This window comes from Macaca mulatta, chromosome 8 (assembly GCF_049350105.2).
Source record: "Macaca mulatta isolate MMU2019108-1 chromosome 8, T2T-MMU8v2.0, whole genome shotgun sequence".
Classification (NCBI taxonomy): domain Eukaryota; kingdom Metazoa; phylum Chordata; class Mammalia; order Primates; family Cercopithecidae; genus Macaca; species Macaca mulatta.
Genome location: NC_133413.1, coordinates 65,319,102 through 65,341,343, shown reverse-complemented (window position 1 = coordinate 65,341,343; position 22,242 = coordinate 65,319,102). Strand labels below are relative to the sequence as shown.

Sequence of the window (22,242 nt, the reverse complement as noted above, 5' to 3'; positions counted from 1 at the left end):
TGATTTCTCAGAATCCATGGAAGAATGTTGGAAATGTTGGAACAATAACTTCATTGGCAGGATAATTTAATAACATGCTAATACGTATCTTATCTTTTTTTTTTTTTTTCATTTTCTCATTTGTGTCCTCCCAATTTAGGAGCATTTGGGACTAAAAACTGAAATTGATAGAAATTTTATCTCATTCCTAAATTTTCCTTTCAAAAACAAAACAAATTGAGAAGGTTATTCAACACTGAGACATGATTATTGTTCAAGACAGTGTTTTAGGTCCCTCCCCATCTCCCTCTAGTTCCCCAGGGAGGCAGTAGGGCCTGAAGAAGAAAAGTCATTGGTGCTTCTTAAATGGTTAGATCCGAAACACTAAATCTATCAACCTCAGCAAAGTTCCATTGCCCAAGCATGGCAGGGAGGCAGCAGAGCTATTGATCTGCAAGAAACCATCTGACACTGGATAAGTACATCTCAGTAACCAGTGTGGTTCAAAGCTATGACAGCTGTCACCAGATATTCTGAGGCCCACCATACCAGGTGAAATCTTCTGTGAAACAAGGTGAGTCCCATAGTAACTAAAATGAAATATCCCACCAACCTAGTGCAACCTAGTAGAATAAGGGCTTTAAGGTAGCCTTAATTTGATTTTAGAAAAATACAGTAATGAGATATTTCTTCAACTCTTAATTCAGTGGAGTAGATTCCATATCCACATTCGTATTTCTTAAGCATTTACTATGACCAGGTTCCATGCTGATCAGAATGTGCTGTGAACTATAGTGTAGGTACCTTAGCAAGTCCAGAGCAGAGAAGAAAAGACTTCATGGAAAAGTCTGACTGATTGATCACTAGTCAGAATTTCAGGCATATAAATTATACAAGGTGGGTTTTTTTCTATAAGCATTCTTTTCCCTTAAGTTAAACAACATCCCATGAGTTGAAATCAGCCTGTAATGCCAGTATTTGGGGAGGCTGAGGCAGGAAGAATGCTTCAGCCCAGGAATTCGAGACGGCAGTGAGTTCTGATCATGCCAACTGCCCTCCAGCCTGGTTAACAGAGCAAGATCTTGTCTCCAAAAAAAAAAAAAAAAAAAACAATTATTGTATAGCGTTATATGAGGAAGCTGTAGCATGAGTGTTAGTGTCAGATTGCCTACACTAAATTCCTGCTTTCACACTTACTAGCTTGTGACTCTGTGCACTCACTTAATCCTTCTATTTTTCATGTTCCTCTTCCGTTAAATACAAATAATAATGGATTGTCTCATCTAGTAGATTGAAGAATGAAATATTGTAATACATATTAAGCACTTAAGACAGTACATTAAAGTTATTCTATATTATATTATTTTAAAAAATAAATAAAATGTATGCATTATATTAAATGCTACTTTTCAAATCTAAACTAAGCAATACAAGGTATAATTATATAAAATTATTGTTTTTTCCCCAACAATATGGTCCCCAAAACGGCCATTGAGAAGTCAGTCTCCTTTTGAAAGCTCATTAAAATTTTGAATGTTATTAGAAAATTGGTCTACTTTTTCTTGTCTAAATTCCAATTGCTGAAATTTAGAACCATTTATGCATCACAATCTCAACAACTAATGAAACAAAACAGAATGAAAAAAGCACTAGTACAAGCCAAAAGGAAATGGTAATCTTATAAATGTATATTATACAAAAATATATACAAACATAATACTATTGATATATGGCAAAAAGAAAATTTATTACACACCATTCCAGTGACAATGCCATTGTCAAGAGCAAGAGAAAGATGCCTTATCTCATGACTTTGGAAAATGCATATATTTCTTTCGTTGAAAATAACATCAAAGACACCTGGAAAACATATTTTAAGTATTAGAAAGTAATTTTTGCTTTTAAAACTTTTTATTCAATATATACTGAAATCTCTTAATATTTTACATTTCTCTATTAAATGTTTTCAGTCAAAGGTAAAATGCTTCTCCATAGTATGTTCAACTTGTGAAAAGTCATAGTATAATGTATGCACTTTTCTCATCTATATCTATGTGAATAAAATGATTTTAAAAACTGGTGATTCCTTGATCCATGACCTATTTCATTTCCTAGTCTGTGTCATATATATTTGAGTATGTATGTATATACACGGCTATATCTATATACATATGCAATATACTAATATATAAAATATATCAAATATATAACATGTAATGTATATTATATAATATTTATAAAATGATTTCATAACAAAGTTAAACTTTTTTTTATTATACTTTAAGTTCTGGGGTACATGTGCACAACGTGCAGGTTTGTTACATAGGTATACACGTGCCATGTTTGTTTGCTACACCCATCAACTCATCATTCACATTAGGTATTTCTCCTAATGCTATCTCTCCCCCAGGCCCCCAACCCCTGGCAGGCCTTGGTGTGTGATGTTCCCCTCCCTGTGTCCATGTGTTCTCATTGTTCAGCTCCCACTTATGCGTGAGAACATGCATTGTTTGGTTTCCTCTTCTTGTGTTACTTTGCTGAGAATGATGTTTTCCAGTTTCATCCATGTCCCTGCAAAGGACATGAACTCATCTTTTTTGTGGCTGCATAGTATTCCATGGTGTATATATGCCACATTTTCCTTATCCAGTCTATCATTGATAGACATCTGTGTTGGTTCCAAGACTTTGCTATTGTGAACACTGCTGCAATAAACATATGTGTGCATGTGTCCTTACAGTAGAACGATTTATAATCCTTTGGGTGTATACCCAGTAATGGGATTGCTGGGTCAAATGGTATTTCTAGTTCTAGATCCTTGAGGAATCACCACATTGTCTTCCACAATGGCTGAACTAATTTATATTCCTACCAACAGTGTAAAAGTGTTTCTATTTCTCCACATCCTCTCCAGCATCTGTTGTTTCCTGACTTTTTAATGATCGCCCTTCTAACTGGCTGGAGGTGGTATCTCATTGTGGTTTTGATTTGCATTTCTCTGATGACCAGTGATGATGAGCATTTTTTCATGTTTGTTGGCTGCATAAATGTCTTCTTTTGAGAAGCATCTTTTCATATCCTTTGCCCATTTTTTGATGGGGTTGTTTTTTTCTTGTAAATTTGTTTAAGTTTTTTGTAGATTCTGGATATTAGACCTTTGTCAGATAGGTAGATTGCAAAAATTTTCTCCCATTCTGTAGGTTGCCTGTTTACTCTGATGATAGTTTCTTTTGCTGTGCAGAAGCTCTTTAGCTTAATTAGATCCCATTTGTCAGTTTTTTCTTTTGTTGCCATTGCTTTTGGTGTTTTAGTCATGAAGTCTCTGTCCACGCCTATGTCCTGAACGGTATTGCCTAGGTTTTCTTCTAGGGTTTTTATGGTTTTAGGTCTTACATTTAAGTCTTTAATCCATCTTGAGTTAATTTTTGTACAAGGGGTAATGAAGGGATCCAGTTTCAGCTTTCTACATATGGCTAGCCAGTTTTCCCAGCACCATTTATTAAATAGGGAATCCTCTCCCAATTGCTTGTTTTTGTGAGGTTTGTCAAAGATCAGATGGCTGTAGATGTATTATTTCTGAGGCCTCTGTTCTGTTCCATTGGTCTACATATCTGTTTTCCTATCAGTACCATGCTGTTTTGGTTTCTGTAGCCTTGAGGAAACGCTGGAATTTTTTCCTTGGAACTAGACGATGAGGAGAGGTGCTTGCCATGAACATAAGCTACTGTATTTTATTTTCTTTTTTTGAGATGGAGTTTTGCTCTTGTTGCCCAGGCTGGAGTGCAATGGCACAATCTTGGCTCACCACAACCTCCGCCTTCCAGGTTCAAGCGATTCTCCTGCCTCAGCCTCCCGAGTAGTTGGGATTACAGGCATGTGTCACCATGCCTGGCTAATTTTTGTATTTTTCGTAGAGACAGGGTTTCTCCATGTTGGTCAGGCTGGTCTCGGACTCCCGACCTCAGGTGATCTGCCCGTCTCAGCCTACCAAAGTGGTGGGATTACAGGCATGAGCCATCACGCCCGGCCAGGTACTGTCTTTTTTTTTGACCCTTCCTTTCCAGTTTTTGAAAATAACGCAGGAAATAATCTTCCCTGAAGATACTCAATAAAAATTCCCCCCCAAAAAAACAAAAACACGTGCTTCCACTTCATTGATAAAAATTTACTACAGTTTGGCACCTAGGTCTAGTTCAGTTGGCAGATGAGCAGATTGATGCATTCACCCCGATAACCCGGCGTGCCCATCTCCTTGAAGAAGCCCACTCTATTTTTGGTAGCATGACGGGCCACTAAGAGGTATTAAAATTAAGCTGAAAACATCTGAGCAATCAGCAGCAACAGAAAGAAGCATTAGGCAGATACTCCAGGAACTACAGCTGTATTCATCCCCTTCCTGAAAATACAGGTGCCACTGGCTCCCACATTACTGGAAGTCCAATAGAACGTTCCATACTTTCCCATGGAAGCCCTAAACACACTCCCTTTTTTGTTGTGAAGTTGGCATATAAACCCTTACCTCTACTATTCAGTAAGTTACTCATTACTAAGTACTTCCACCTTACCTATGGTGTGCACATGTAAATAAACCTTGTATTTTCTCCTGATACATGTCTATTGTCAGTTATTTCTCAGGCTCCCAACCATTCAAACCTAAAACAGTAGAGAAAAAGCTTTCTCTACAACATGAATCTGGATGTATGATTTCTAGTTCTGGCTCTGCCAATAAAGAGTTCAATCACTCATTCAACCATCATTTATTGAACACCTATGTTGTGCAAGGAATATTTTTAGTTATAACCTAGATAAAAATTATCAAAGTTCTTATATCTAAAATGTTCTGATCTTTAAAAATAAGGGTTAAGGCTACATTATCTTAAAGTTCCCAGCTAATACTAACATCCATTGGATCTAGTCACATTCACCAAAATAAACTTGAATTGGTCAAATCCAACAGAAGTATTTCAATCCTTATTGCACTTTGCCTCTTTACTATGTTTGAACCTGTGGATGCCATTTGAAACTCCACCATCTCCCACCTCACTAGCTTCCTTCTTGGTCTCCCACTTCATTCTTTGTTCTATTGTAGGGTCCCAAAAAACAACATCCCAAAATGAAGTCCTTCAGAAGCGGTCTCAGAAGCAAAAGCTTTTTCTGACTTTCACCTGGCCCCTCATTCTCCCTGGAGGCTAGCCACAGAAACTAGAATCTCTCTTCTCCAAGGCAGGTCATAGAAACCAGAGCCCCATCTCCCCAAAGCCAGTCATGAAACCTAAAAATATTTTTCTAACATTCTTCCTCCCTTTCTATGGAAAAACTGGCCATGAAGAAATGATCTGACCTGCCTTGACTATAAGTCATAAGACCCCTAACCAGAGAGGGTACTGTCCCACACCCAGAAGGAAGGAATGTAGCACAGCGAGGCCAAGAAGAATCTAGAAAGACAGGCCTTGCTAGGTTTCCCCACTCAGTCTATTAGTACTAGTTTATACCTTTTTTGTCCAATCCTATTTCTACATGGCTGTTCATATTTTGTTAAATATATATATTTTAAATGGAGAACTTCCCCTGTATCTGTGGGTCTTCATTCTGAAGGCTCTTGTGTTATGTAAAACTTGTATGCTTTTTATCCTATTAATACTTGCATGCTTTTAAATACAAAATACTTGTATGCTTTTTCCGTTATTAATCTGCATTTTATCAGTGATTTTTAGTGAATCTTCACAGGGGAAAGGGGAAGTTTTCCCTTGGCCCCTACATGCTCTTCACTCAAAGGTGTCCCTAGGCTTCTATCTTTAAATGACTACCGTTCTCACTCTTCTTCTCGCTCCCTGGGAAATCTGCTTTAATAATCTATAAATTGAGAAATCCCAAACCTATATCTCCACCACTCAGCTCTCCATCAACATCAGGTTTATATACTGTTGAATGTAAACAACTGGATGTTTCATGAACACTCAAAACTCAGTATGCACAAACTAAAACTCATAATTTTCCACACATTCCTAGCTTCCAAATCTAATCCTACTAAATCCTTCTACATTTCTTAATTCAGTTAGTGACTCAATGAATAACTCAATTACCCAAAGCAGAAACCTTAGAGTAATCCTTTTCCCTTAACATTCCTTTTCCAATATATCATCAAGCCCTGCCAATTTTGCTTGCTTGAAATTCTTCAAATTTTTCTTTCTTCTCCATCAGTACTCCCACTGAAGTACTCCAAGCCCTCATTACCTTTTGCTTGACATATTACAAAACCCTACTGACTGGTCTTTCCTTTTCTAATCTTCCTCCATATGCCTCAAATCTGGCCTCCACTTAGCTGCCAAAGTGTTTCTACTCTACTTCAAATCCATTCATGGCTATCTCCCAACCCAGGAGGGAATAAAGGAAGCTGATTTTAGACATGCAACTTCTCTCCCAGAGCCTTTTGTAGTAGGCAAAGAGTAGCCACGGAAGAGTAAAGGTTTAAATTACCAAATGCAGTTGACAGCTTTGGGTTGCTAGTAGACTGCTTTTAACATGAGATGATTATGTTTGTAGTGGTGGGGGAAAATGTTTAAAACTTGTTTTACAGCTTCTAGAGTAAAACAGAAGATTAAACACTCCCTGTTGCAACCACATGCAGTACAACACTTGAAACTAATGTTAGATCTCTTGCGAGATTCTGAATTGAGAAATTCAGCAATTTGATACAAATAGCCCCGATTTGCTGCAGCTCAGTAAAGGTGTTACACTTCATACTATATACTTAAGTCAGAGAGTTACAGTATACATCCCAGAGAAAAATCAGCAGCCACTCCCCTACTATTAATATGTACATGTATTTCTAAAACATCCAGAATCCTCTTCTCCCCTGACATCACCTTTCCCCAAGGTTTCTTTCTGTATATGGGGATTGAAGTTCTCAGTGAAGGGGGCTGAACCAGACAACACCCAATTTAGAGCACATTCATTTCCAATCTAAAACAAAGGAGATCTTTCAAACTCTGCTCAGAAAATAGAGGGGTTTGATTTCAGAGAAGTATAGTCAAGATGTGGTAAGAGCTGGGCAGTAGAAAAAGTGGACATTGTACAGTTAGTGTTATATACTAATAAACCTTTTTTCAGATTCTTAATTAAAACCAAGTACAGAGAACCAGACAGAGACAAGAATAGCAGCTAATCACCACCAGATATTCACTAGAAATAGGGCCTAAACTATATAGATTAACTATTAGCGATGATCTCAGAGAGGAACTGGAATTCCATTAGGTACAAAGGAGATATAGGTAAGGAGACCAAAGAAAATCTACACAGGTGGCAGGTATTGAAATTAGCTATATTTTTATCTATTCAAAGGGAATTAGAGAACAACCGGCACAATAACATTTATTTTTAAGTCGAAGCAAAGGGAGAAGAGGTATTACACTCTTCAATACACCATACAAATTATTTACTGAAGCAGTAATTTTTTAAATTTAGAAAAGTTTGTCTTGAAAGCACAAAGAAGATTTAAGAAGCTATATCCCCTATGAAATAATTCTCTTTAAATTGTCACTTCACTTAAGTTGAAACTGGAACTGGAAATTTAAAAAGTATGTATTAGAGATATGGTGACTGTATAACTGTCATTAGGGCACCACTGACAGTGAAAGGGGATGCCAAGTAAATAGAAAAGTGTTTCACAAACAAAAGTGGGTAGAGTATATAGCCCCATTAACTACTTATGCTTTATGGAAAAAAAACCTATATACATATACAAGTTTATGTATTCGTTATTACTTCTACTTTAAAGGCAAGAGTGTAGTGAGTCTAAGACTCATGCACCACTGATGACAGTGAAAACTGGTATAACTTCTGGAAAGAGATGTGGCAATATTTATAAAGAGACTTAACATCCTTTTTAACCTAGTAATTGACTTTGAAAGAAGGAGCTGTGTATGCCAACTTAGGCCTCAAGAAAGGAAATAACTTTTCATCTGAGGAATACTAGTCCCTTTAAATTGTCAGGCCCAGAGAGGCATTTAAAATGTAACAAGACAGAGATGCCCCCTCTCACCTCTCCTATTCAACATAGTGCTGGAAGTTCTGGTCAGGACAATCAGGGAGGAGAAATAAATAAAGGGTATTCAATTAGGAAAACAGGAAGTCAAATTGTCCCTGTTTGCATATGACATGATTGTATATTTAGAAAACCCCATCGTCTCAGCCCCAAATCTCCTTAAGCTGATAAGCAACTTCAGAAAAGTCTTAGGATACAAAATCAATGTGCAAAAATCACAAGCATTCCTGTACATCAATAACAGACAAACAGAGAGCCAAATCATGAGTGAACTTCCATTCACAATTGCTACAAAGATAATAAAATACCTAGGAATACCACTTACAAGGGATGTGAAGGACCTCTTCAAGGAGAACTACAAACCACTGCTCAAGGAAATAAGAGAGGACACAAACAAATGGAAGAACACTCCATGCTCATGGATAGGAAGAATCAATATCATGAAAATGGTCATACTGCCCAAGGTAATTTATAGATTTAATGCCATCCCCATCAAGCTACCAATGACTTTCTTCACAGAATTGGAAAAAACTACTTTCAAGTTCATATGGAACCAAAAAAGAGCCTGCATTGCCAAGACAATCCTAAGCCAAAAGAACAAAGCTGGAGGCATCACATTACCTGACTTCAAACTATACTACAAGACTACAGTAACCAAAACAGCATGGTACTGGTACCAAAACAGAGATACAGGCCAATGGAACAGAACAGAGGCCTCAGAAATAACACCACACATCTACAACCATCCGATCTTTGACAAATCTGACAAAAACAAGCAATGGGGAAAGGATTCCCTATTTAATAAATGGTGCTGGGAAAACTGGCTAGCCATATGTAGAAAGCTGAAATTGGATCCCTTCCTTACACCTTAATTCAAGATAGATTAAAGACTTAAATGTTAGACCTAAAACCATTAAAACCCCAAGAGAAAACCTAGGCAATACCATTCAGGACATAGGCATGAGCAAGGACTTCATGACTAAAACACCAAAAGCAATGGCAACAAAAGCCAAAATAGACAAATGGGATGTAATTAAACTAAAGAGCTTCTGCACAGCAAAACAAACTACCATCAGAGTAAACAGGCAACCTACAGAATGGGAGAAAAGTTTTGCAATCTACCCATCGGACAAAGTGCTAATATCTAGAATCTACAAAAAACTAAAACAAATTTACAAGAAAAAAAACAAACAACCCCATCAAAAAGTGGGCAAAGGATATGAACAGACACTTCTCAAAAGAAGACATTTATGCAGCAAACAGACACATGAAAAAATGCTCATCATCACTGGTCATCAGAGAAACGCAAATCAAAACCACAATGAGATACCATCTCACACCAGTTAGAATAGCCATCATTAAAAAGTCAGGAAACAACAGATGCTGGAGAGGATGTGGAGAAATAGGAATGCTTTTACATTGTTGGTGGGAGTGTAAATTAGTTCAGCCATTCTGGAAGATGGTGTGGCAATTCCTCAAGGATCTAGAACTAGAAATACCATTTGACCCAGCCATCCCATTGCTGAGTATATACCCAAAGGATCATAAATCATACTACTATAAAGACACATGAACACGTATGTTTACTGCAGCACTGTTCACAATAGCAAAGACTTGGAACCAATCCAAATGTCCATCAAAGATACACTGGATTAAGAAAATATGGCACATATACACCACAGAATACTATGCAGCCATGAAAAAGGATGTGTTCATGTCCTTTGCAGGGACATGGATGAAGCTGGAAACCATTATTCTGAGCAAATTATCACAAGGACAGAAGACCAAACACCACACGTTCTCACTCATAGGTGGGAACTGAATAATGAGAACACTTGGACACAGGGCAGAGAACATCACACACTGGGGTCTGTCATGGTGAGAGGTGAAGCCAGCTGGGCTTCTGGGTCAGGTGAGGACTTGGAGAACTTTTGTGTCTAGCTAAAGGTTGTAAATGCACCAATCAACATTCTGTGTCTAGCTAAAGGATTGTAAATGCACCAATCAGCACTCTGTAAAAGGAACCAATCAGCAAAATGGACCAATCAGTGCTCTGTAAAATGGACCAATCAGCAGGATGTGGGCAAGGCCATATAAGGGAATAAAAGCTGGCCACCCCAGCCAGCAGTGGCAACCCACTCAGGCCCCTTCCACACTGTGGAAGCTTTGTTCTTTTGCACTTCACAATAAATCTTGCCGCTACTCACACTTTGGGTCTGCACTATTTTATGAGCTGTAACACTCACCACGAGGGTCTGCGGCTTCATTCCTGAAGTCAGCAAGACCATGAACCCACCAGAAGGAAGAAACAACTCCAGAGGCACTACCTTTAAGAGCTGTAACACTCACTGCGAAGATCTGTGGCCTCATTCCTGAAGTCAGCAAGACCACAAATCCACCAGAAGGAAGAAACTCCAGATACATCTGAACATTGGAAAGAACAAACTCTGGACACACCATCTTTAAGAACTGTAACACTCACCACGAGGGTCTGTGGCTTCATGCTTGAAGTCAGCGAGCCCAAGAACCCATCAGAAGGAACCAATTCCGGACACAGTGGGGTGGGGGGCAGGGGGAGAGATAGCATTAGGAGAAATGCCTAATGTAAATGGCGAGTTAATGGGTGCAGCAAACCAACACAGTACATGTATACCTATGTAACAAACCTGCACATTGCGCACATGTACCCTAGAACTTAAAGTATAATAAATTAATAAAATCAAATGTAACAGTAGTCACATCTCACTCCCCCTTGAGATAAGTGATTACCTCTTGAGGCCACTTGCTATTCAGGCTCTAGACTGACACCAAGTAGCCATAAAATGTCATAGTCATACACCCTATAGTTCAACCACTCACTAACCAATGTTATTTCTGTAAACCTACAAGAATTCCTGAAGAACAACTTCTGTAGTGAGCCCTCTTTTGCTCTCCGGAGCACTCTCCAAAGGCAACCTTGAAGTGTGAAATGTGTCCTGAGCTGTCGCCCTCAACCTTGGCCCAAACAAATGCTCCATATTTTTTCTCATCTTCTTTCCTTTAGGTTGGCATCCCTAAAGGGATGGCACCCTCCCAGAGAGCCCTCCTGTTATGTTCCCTGTCACCGGTAAGGGGCCGTAACCAAAGGGGAGCCTAAGGTTGCCAAGACTGCCTACATGTGGGTGGGCTATCTTGCTTCCTTGTTAAGACGAGGAAATATATGTCTGTCAACTTTGTTATTCTTCAATATTGTTTTGGCTATTCAAGGAACCTTGAAATTCCATGCGAAATTTATGATTAGCTTCTCCATTTCTGCAGAAAAGGGTGTTATGATTTTGATAGCAATTTCAGGCCAGGTCTTGTGGCTCACACCTGTAATCCCAGCACTTCCAGAGGCCAAGGTGGGTGGATCACCTGAGGTCAGGAGTTCGAGACCAGCCTGGCCAACATGTTGAAATCCTGTCTCTACTAAAAATACAAAAAAAAAAAAAAATTGTCCGGGTGTGGTGGTGCATGCCTGTAGTACCAGCTACTTGGGAGGCTGATGCAAGAGAATTGCTTGAACCCGGAAGAAGAAGTTGTAGTGAGTGGAGATCATGCCACTGCACTCCAGCCTGGGTGACAGAGTGAGACTCCATCTCAGGGGGGAAAAAAAATGATAGCGATTGCAATGAATCTGTAGATTACTCTGGAAATTTAAGATTTCCAGTTTACAATCATGGACTATCTCTCCATCTATTTAGGTCTTCTTCCTTTCAAAAATGTTTAATAGCTTTGAGTATACAAAGACTTGCATTTCTTGAATTTATTGCTAAGATTTTGATGCTATTATAAATAGTTCTCCTAAATTAACTTTTGGATTGTTCATTGCTACTTCATAAAAATACAAATAATTTTTCTGTGTTTATCTTGTATCCCACAATCTTTATGACTTTATGTATTAGGTCTAATATTTTTGTGTGGATCCTTTAGGATCTTCTATATATTATATCATGTCATCTATAAATATAGTTTTACTTCTTTTTTTATTTGGATGTCTTTTATTTCTGTTTCTTGCCTGTTCTACCTAGAACTTCCAGTAAAATGTTGAATAGAAGTGGCAAAAACAGACATCCTCATCTTGTTTTTTATTTAGGGGTATAGGGGCAAAGAAGGAAAGCTTCCCCCTTCCCCCTCTGAAGGTTCACTGAAAATTAACTGAAGAAATGCAGATTAATAGGAGAAAAAAAAAAACAAATTTATTCTAATGTGCATGCTACCCAATAACCAGTGGGGTAAAAATGCTCCATAGGGGAAGATTAGGTGGGGTTGTAGCAGTAAATGATTTTGGGGAGGAAATGAGTGGACCTGGAGGCAGACATTATCTTATGAATGATTCTTTTTGGAAACTGAATGAGATAGGACCAGAGAATAAATGCTATTAATAGTTGGGACAAAGTTCAAATTTCATCTGGGCTGTAATGGTGTTAAATTTTCAGTGTCTTCCTCTGTGATATGAGTTTTAATCTTCTCTGATTGATGAAATTTCAGGGAAGGAATTGAAGGCAATTGTGTTCCTCTCTGGGGTCCAGTTTTTAGGTAGAAAAGGAAACTTCAGAGAATAGCCTCATTCTCTGCTTTGGGAGAGACAGAAGATTAGAGGGGTGGGGGTCAGAGAGACCTTGAGACTGCTTCTTTAGTTCAGCATGTCAAAGCACCATATTTCAGGACATTGTTTTCTGAGTTCCGACACAGAAAGCTTTCAGTCTTTAACCACTGATTACATTAGCTGTGGGTTTTTCATAAATGCTCGTCGCCATGTAGAAGAAACTCCCTTCCATTACTAATTCATTGAATATTTTTATCATTAAAGCGTGTAATTACTTTTATATTAGAAATATTGTTTTCTAATGCTTGCAATGCCTTCTACAATGAATATTTTTTAAAATGCATCCATCATTAAATAGGCATCAATATTAACACTGAATATTCAGGACTTCCCACTGCAGAATGTAGAAGTGAAACAGCAACATGAGAAAAAAAAAAATGAGGATTACAATTAGAGATTAGAGTGATATTGCTCTTTCCATTCTTTGCCATAACTTAGTGTGAAAGGAAGGTGGAGCCCCTCTTAGTGTCCAGAGTAGCAAAATATTGTAAGCAATTACCTTATAGAACAGTTTATGAACTGCTGTAGTTAGCGACCTAATGTTGTGTAAAATATTACTCCCAAACTTCCCACCATTAAAACAAATATTTATTTCTTGGAATTTCTGCAGGTCAAGAATCTAGGAGAAACTTATCTGAGTGGCTCTTCATAAGGTTGCAATCAAGAGGTTGGTTGGGGCTGTAGATATCTAAAGGCTTGTCTGGAACTGGAGGATCCTCCTGCAAGATGACTCACTCAAAGGGCTGTTGGCAAATGGCTTCTATTCCTTGCAATGTCAGCCTCTCCACAGGGCTGCTTGAATGTCCTTATGACATGGCAGCTGGCTTCCCCAGAATGAGCGATCCGAGAGACAGGGCCAGCAGGAATCTGTAATACCTTTTATGACCTACTCTTGAAAGTCACACAGTCATCTCCACCATATTCTATTTTTTAGAAGACAGTCACTAAATTCGGCTCATGCTCATGGGGAGAGGAATCAGGTTCCACCCTTTGAAGGGAGCAGTATCAAGTAATTTGTGAAATATTTTAAAACCTCAACATTGAAAAATGCAATTATCAGGTGGCTGGCAAGACGGCCGAATAGGAACAGCTCCGGTCTGCAGCTCCCAGCGAGATCAACGCAGAAGGTGGGTGATTTCTGCATTTCCAACTGAGGTACCCAGCTCATCTCACTGGGACTGGTTAAACAGTGGGTGCAGGCAATGGAGGGGAGCAGAAGCAGGGTGGGGTGTTGCCTAAACTGGAAAGTGTAAGGGGTCGGGGAACTCCCTGCCCTAGCCAAGGGAAGCTGTGAGGGACCATGCCATGAGAAAAGATGCACTCTTGCCCAGAAATTACACATTTCCCATGATCTTCACAACCTGAAGACCAGGAGATTTCCTCTGGTGCCTACGCCACGAGGGCCCTGGGTTTCAAGCACAAAACTGGGTGGCTGTTTGGGCAGACACTGAGCTAGCTTCAGGAGTTATTTTTCATACCCCAGTGGCACCTGGAAAGCCAGTGAGGCAGAACAGTTCACTCCCCTGGAAAGGGGGCTGAAGCCAGGGAGCCAAGTGGTCTAGCTCAGCAGATCTCAGCTCCACAGAGTCCAGCAAGCTACAATCCACTGGGGAAATTCTTGTGGCCAGCGCAGCAGTCTGACGTCAACCTGAGATGCTCCAGCTTGGTGGGGGGAGAGGCATCCGTCATGTTATTACTGAGGCTTGAGAGTAGGCAGTTTTCCCCTGACAGTGTAAACAAAGTTTCCAGCAAGTGTGAACTGGGCAGAGCCCGCCGCAGCTCAGCTAAGCTGCTGTGGCCAGACTGCCTCTCTACATTACTCCTCTCTGGGCAGAGCATCTCTGAAAGAAGGGCAGCAACCCCAGTCAGGGGCTTATAGATAAAACTCCCATCTTCCTGGGACAGAGCACATGGGGGAAGGGGCAGCTATGGGCACAGCTTCAGCAGACTTAAACGTTCCTGCCTGCTGGCTCTGAAGATAGCAGCGGATCTCCCAGCATAGTGCTCGAGCTCTGCTAAGGGACAAACTGCCTCCTCAAGTGGGTCCCTGACCCTTGTGCCTCCTGACTGAGAGACACCTCCCAGCAGGGGTCGACAGACACCTCATACAGGAGAGCTCCAGCTGGCATCTGGTGGGCACACCTCTGGGATGAAGCTTCCAGAGGAAGGAACAGGCAGCAATATTTGCTGTTCTCCAGCCTCTGCTGGTGATACCCAGGCAAACAGGGTCTGGAGTGGACCTCCAGCAAACTCCAACAGACCTGCAGCTGAGGGGCCTAACTGTTAGAAGGAAAACTAACAAACATAAAGGAATAGCATCAACATCAACAAAAAGGACATCCACACAGAAACGCCATCTGAAAGTCACCAACATCAAAGACCAAAGGTAGAAAACTCCACAAAGATGAGGAAAAATGATCGCAAAAAAGACTGAAAATTCCAAAAACCAGAATGCCTCTTCCCCTCCATAGGATCACAACTCCTCACCAGCAAGGGAACAAAACTGGACAGAGAATGAGTCTGACAATTTGACAGAAGTAGGCTCCAGAATGTGGGTAATAACAAACTCCTCCAAGCTAAAGGGGCATGTTCTAACCCAATGCAAAAAAGCTAAGAATAACCAGTTTAGAGAAGAACATAAATGACCTGATGGAGCTGAAAAACAGCACAAGAACTTCGTGAAGCATACACAAGTATCAACAGCCAAATCGATCAAGCAGAAGAAAGGATATCAGAGATTGAAGATCAACTTAATGAAATAAAGTATGAAGACAAGATTAGCAAAAAAAGAATGAACAAAGCCTCCAAGGAATATGGGACTGTGTGAAAAGACCAAACCTACTTTTGATTGGTGTACCTGAAAGTGACAGGGAGAATGGAACCAAGTTGGAAAACACTCTTCAGGATATTATGCAGGAGAACTTCCCCAACCTAGAAAGACAAGCCAACATTCAAATTCAGGAAATACAGAGAACACCACAAAGATACTCCTCGAGAAGATCAACCAGATTCACCAAGGCTGACATGAAGGAAAAAATGTTAAGGGCAGCCACTGAGAAAGGTTGGGTTACCCACAAACAGAAGTCTATCAGACTAACAGCAGATCTCTCTGCAGAAATCCTATAAGCCAGAAGAGAGTGGGGACCAATATACAACATTTTTAAAGAAAAGAATTTTCAACCCAGAATTTTATATCCAGCCAAACTGAGCTTCGTAAGTGAAGGAGAAATAAAATCCTTTACGGACAAGCATATGCAGAGAGATTTTGTTACCACCAGGTCTGCTTTACCAGAGCTCCTGAAGGAAGCACTAAAAATGGAAAGGAAAAACTGGTACAAGTCACTGCAAAAACATACCACATTCTAAAGACCATTGACACTATGAAAAAACTGCATCAACTAATGGTCAAAATAAGCAGCTAGCATCATAATGACAGAATCAAATTCACACATAACAATATTAACTTAAATGTAAATGGGCTAAATGCCCCAATTAAAAGACTCAGACTGGCAAACTAGATAAAGAGTCAGGACCCATCAGTGTGCTGTATTCAGGAGACCCATCTCATGTGCAAAGACACACACAGACTCAAAATAATAGCATGGAGAAATATTTACCAAGCAAATGGAAAGCAAAAAGAAAAGCAGGGGTTGCAATCCTAGCCTCTGATAAAACAACTTTAAACCAACAAAGATAAAAAAAGACAAAAAGGGCATTACATAATGGTAAAGGGATCAATGCAACAAGAAGAGAAAACTATCCTAAATATACATGCACTCAATACTGGAGCACCCAGATTCATAAAACAAGTTCTTAGAGACCTACAAAGAGACTTAGACTCCCACACAATAACAGTGGGAGACTTTAACACCCCACTGTCAATATTAGACAGATCAATGAGACACAAACTTAACAAGGATATTCAGGATTTGAACTCAGCTCTAGAACAAGCAGACCTAATAGACATCAACAGAACTCTCCACCCCAAAGCAACAGACTATACATTCTTCTCAGCACCACATCACACTAATTCTAAAACTGACCACATAATTGGAAGTAAAACATTCCCAGCAAATGCAAAAGAATGGAAATCATAACAATCAGTCTCTCAGACCACAGAGCAATCAAATTAGAACTCAGGATTAAGAAACTCACTCAAAACCACACAATACATAGAAACTGAACAACCTGCTCCTGAATGACTATTGGGTAAAAATGAAATCAAGGCAGAAATAAGTTAAGTTCTTTGAAACCAATGAGAACAAAGACACAACATAACATAATCTCTGGGACACAACTAAAACAGTATTTAGAGGGAAATTTATAGCATTAAATGCCCAGAGAAGAAAGCAGGAAAGATCTAAACTCAACAGTCTAACATCACAATTAAAAGAACTAGAGAAGCAAGAGCAAACAACTTCAAAAGCTAGCAGAAGGCAAGAAATAACTAAGATTAGAGCAGAGCTGAAGGAGATAGAGACATGAAAAACACTTCAAAAAAACCAATGAATCCAAGAGCTGGTTTTTTGAAAAGATCAACAGAATAGATAGATCGCTAGCCAGACTAATAAAGAAGAAAAGAGAGAATAATCAAATAGACACAATAAAAAAGGATAAAGGGGAGATTACCACTGATCCCACATAAATACAAACTACCATCCGAGAATACTATAAACACCCCTACACAAACAAACTAGAAAATCTACAAGAAATGGATAAATTCCTGGACACATACACCCTCCCAAAACTAAAACAGGAAGAAGTCAAATCCTTGAATAGACCAATAACAAGTTCTGATATTGAGGCAGTAATTAATAGCCTACCAGCCAAAAAAAAAAAATCAGGAGAAGATGGATTCACAGCTGAATTCTACCAGAGGTGCAAAGAAGAGCTGGAACCATTCCTTCTGAAACTATTCCAATCAATAGAAAAAGAAGGAATCCTCCCTAACTCATTTTATGAAGCCAGCATCATCCTGATACCAAAACTTGGCAGAGACACACACACAAAAAAATTTCAGGCCAATGTCCCTGATGAACATTGACATGAAAATCCTCAATAAAATACTGGTAAACTGAATCCTGAAGCAAATCAAAAACTTATCCACCACGATCAAGTCAGCTTCATCCCTGGGATACAAGGCTGGTTCAACAGATGCAAATAAATAAATGTAATCCATCACATAAAAGAAACAATGACAAAAAACACATGATTATCTCAATAGATGCAGAAAAGGCCTTTGACAAAAGTCAACATCCCTTCATGCTAAAAACTCTCAATAAACTAGGTACTGATAGAACGTATTTCAAAATAATAAGAGCTATTTATGACAAACTCACAGCCAATATCATACTGAATAGGCAAAAACTGGAATCATTCCCTTTGAAAACAGGCACAAGATAAGGATGCCCTCTCTCACCACTCCTATTCAACATAGTGTTGGAAGTTCTGGCCAGGGCAATCAGGCAAGATAAAAAAAATACAGGGTATTCAAATAGGAAGAGAGGAAGTCAAATTCTCTCTGTTTGCAGATGACATGATTATATATTTAGAAAACCCCATCGTCTCAGCCCAAAAGCTCCTTAAGCTGATAAGCAACTTCAGCACAATCTCAGGATACAAAATCAATGTGCAAAAATCACAAGCATTCAAAGACACTAATAATAGACAAACAGAGAGCCAAATCATGAGTGAACACCCATTCACAATTGCTTCAAAGAGAATAAAATACCTAGGAATATAACTTACAAGGGATGTGAAGGACCTCTTCAAGGAGAACTACAAACCACTGCTCAAGGAAATAAGAGAGAACACAAACAAATGGAAGAACATTCCATGCTCATGGATAGGAAGAATCAATATTGTGAAAATGGCCATACTGCCCAAAGTAATTTATAGATTCAATGCTATCCCCATCAAGCTACCACTGATTTTCATCACAGAATTAGAAAAAACTACTTTAAATTTCATATGGAACCAAAAAAGAGCCCGTATAGCCAAGACAATCATAAACAAAAAGAACAAAGCTGGAGGCATCATGCTACCTGACTTCAAACTATACTACAAGGCTACAGTAACCAAAACAGCATGATACTGGTACCAAAACAGACATATAGACCAATGGAACAGAACAGAGGCCTCAGAAATAACACCACACATCCATAGCCATCTGATCTTTGATGAATCTGACAAAAACAAGCAATGAGGAAAGGATTCCCTATTTAATAAATGGTGTTGGGAAAACTGGCTAGCTATATGCAGAAAAATGAAACTGGAACCCTTCCTTACACCTTATATAAAAATTAACTCAAGATGGTTTAAAGACTTAAACATAAGACCTAAAACTATAAAAACCCTAGAAGAAAACCTAGGCAATACCATTCAGGACATAAGGATGGACAAAGACTTCATGACTAAAACACCAAAAGCAATGGCAACAAACGAAAAAACTGACAAATGGGATCAAATTAAGCTAAAGAGCTTCTGCACAGCAAAAGAAACTATCATTAAACAGGCAACCTATAGAATGGGAGAAAATGTTTGCAATCTATCCATCTGACAAAGGTCTAATATCCAGAATCTACAAAGAATTTGAACAAATTTATAAGAAACAAACAAATAACCCCATCAAAAAATGGGCAAAGGATATGAACAGACACTTCTCAAAAGAAGACATTTATGCGGCCAACAAACATATGAAAAAAAGCTCATCATCACTGGTCATCAGAGAAATGCAAATCAAAAGTACAATGAGATACCACCTCTGGCTAGTTAGAATGGCAATCATTAAAAAGTCAGGAAACAACACATGCTGGAGAGGATGTGGAGAAATAGGAATGCTTTTACACTGTTGGTGGGAGTGTAAATTAGTTCAACCATTGTGGAAGACAGTCCACAATGATCTAGAACCAGAAATATCATTTGACCTAGGAATCCCATTACTGGGTATATACCCAAAGGATTATAAATCATTCTACTATAAAGACACATGCACACATGTTTATTGCAGCACTGTTCACAATAGCAAAGACTTGGAACCAACACAAATACCCATCAGTGATAGACTTGATAAAGAAAATGTGGTGTATATACACCATGGAATACTATGCAGCCATAAAAAAGGATGAGTTCATGTCATTTGCAGGGACATGGATGAAACTGGAAAGCATCATTCCCAGCAAAGTAACACAAGAAGAGAAAACCAAACAATGCATGTTTTCACTCATAAGTGGGAGTTGAACAATGACAACACATGGACACAGTGAGGGGAACATCACAAACTGGGGCCTGTCGGGGGATGGAGGGCTTGGGGAAGTATAGCATTAGGAGAAATACCTAATGTAGATGATGGGTTGATGGGTGCAGCAAACCACTATAGCATGTGTATACCTATGTAACAAACCTGCATGTTATGCACGTGTATCCCAGAAATTAAAGTATAGTAAAAAATATTTTTTTAAAAAAATAGGATTATGCAGAGGCATGTCCAGTCAGTGACTACTAGGGCAGAAAAAGTAGCTTAACTAATAACCTTCATTAACCTACACAAAATGCTCTGTTGCAGCCTTCCTGTTCTTCTTCAAACCACTGCTTTTTAGACTTTTACTTTCCTGATTCTTTCTAGGAATTGAGTAATACAAAAGATTATTTTTAATAATTAAAAAAGAAAAATGCAATTATCTTTTCCATATGCAATAGTCTGACATGGCATGAATAAACACTCCAAAAACAAAAAGCAAAAAATCCACACTCAAAACCTGGTAAAATTATTTACATAAATCAATATGGAGATAATCTAGGACAGAGGAAAACTTCCAGTTGTGTAATATATTTTAAATATTTAAAAATCTTTTAGTAGCATAAATCAATTATATCCAAATCCAGATTATAAGTTTTTCTCTTGAAAGGTTATTATAAAATGAAAAAAAACTATATGAATCTGTATTTTATAGTAAATATTTTGACATTTCAAGGGATGTAAAGTTTGTGAAACTAGCCCTGACATAGAAGTAGCCATCAAGGGTTCATTGTTAAAAACTGAATAGCTTTAGTTGTCTGGTCCTTCCTTTTAGTGATAAGATCCCACAACACAGACAACACTTGTTTGTGACTGCCATTGTCAATGTTGGCTACAGTATTGTTTCTAATACCTAAAGGGTTTATTATCATATAATGAAGTTCCCTGTGGCATTTCAAAGAACTTATCATGTTATGTATCTACTTTTAGGCCTAGTATTGCCAAGAAGTGGTTCAGCAGAACTCAGAAATGAGCACTCTAACTCTCTAAGTATGGAAAAAACTAAATTCACAAGCAGCTGAATAACTAAATAGAAATATTGGCTCATGGTGGCAAAAAAACACAAAAAAAACCAACATTGTTTTCTGGAGTGAAAATTATAAGTCAAAATATCTCAGGGAGATAGTCTTAAAATATTTTCTTGAAAAGATGTCTACAGGTCAGCATTGTTCATCAAAACACTTTCCAGGCATGTGAAAACTGATTCATTAGTGTGAATTTATGGGACACTGAGCATAACATCAGGAAATAATCCTGCAAGTAATTATCACACATAAAAGACCTCCTGTTGCAAAAATGTCAGTTACACTGAGGAAAATTACTCATATTATTCTCCACCTGCCTTTTTTGGAACTTCTCATTCTGCTTTGTATATGGCAGGACTAGCATATTAAGATGCTAGAAACACTGAAGGGTAAAAAGTTTTTCTATTTGCATCATCTATCAGTTAGTTTGATCCACACAGAGGCTCACATGCTAGCGGTTGGTGATGGTTGCTTGTTGGAGATTCAGCTGGGGCTTTCAGGGCCAGTTCTTTCCTGAAGGACCTCTCTGCATGGCTGCCTGGTTTCCTTTCTACCTGAGGGCTGGGTTCCAAGAAGGATTAATTCAAAAAGTGAGGATAGAAGATGCAGACCTTAGAAGTTCAAGTGTTGAATCAGCTGCATTCAATTAGTCATAACACCGAGAACAGGGGTGTCCAATCTTTTGGCTTTCCAAGGCCACATTGGAAGAATTATCTTGGGCCACACATAAAACACACTAACACTAAGTATAGAAAAGAAAAAAAAATCTCATAATGTTTTAAGAAAGTTTATGAATTTGTGCTGCATTCAGATTCATTCTCTGGCTCATTCTCTAGAAGGAAGGATGGACAGCCCTATATAAGATCAGAGTTTCCACTTCTCAGCAAATGCAAAAGAACTGAAATCATAACAGTCTCTCAGATCACAGTGCAATCAAATTAGAACTCAAAATTTAGAAATTCACTCAAAACCACACAACTACATGGAAATGGAACGACCTGCTCCTGAATGAATCCTGGGTAAATAATGAAATTAAGGCAGAAATCAAGAAGTTCTTTGAAACTAGTGAGAACAAAGAGACAGCATACCAGAACTCTGGGACACAGCTAAAGCAGTATTAAGAGGGAAATTTATAGCACTAAATGCCCTCATCAAAAAGTTAGATCTCAAATCAACAACCTAACATCACAACTAAAGGAACTAGAGAACCAAGAGCAAATAAACTCCAAAGCTAGCAGAAGATAAGAAATAACTAATATCAGAGCTGAAC

General features: G+C 38.7%; 1 protein-coding gene across 1 annotated transcript in view; it reads right to left on the bottom strand.

Annotated features, from left to right (window-relative positions):
• Nucleotides 1-22,242, bottom strand: part of RP1 (RP1 axonemal microtubule associated) — a 267,355-nt gene that overhangs the window by 176,206 nt on the left and 68,907 nt on the right. The window contains exon 12 of the mRNA XM_077942819.1: nucleotides 1,736-1,839. Coding sequence (XP_077798945.1) covers nucleotides 1,736-1,839 — 104 coding nt within the window. The remainder of the gene's footprint in view (nucleotides 1-1,735; nucleotides 1,840-22,242) is intronic.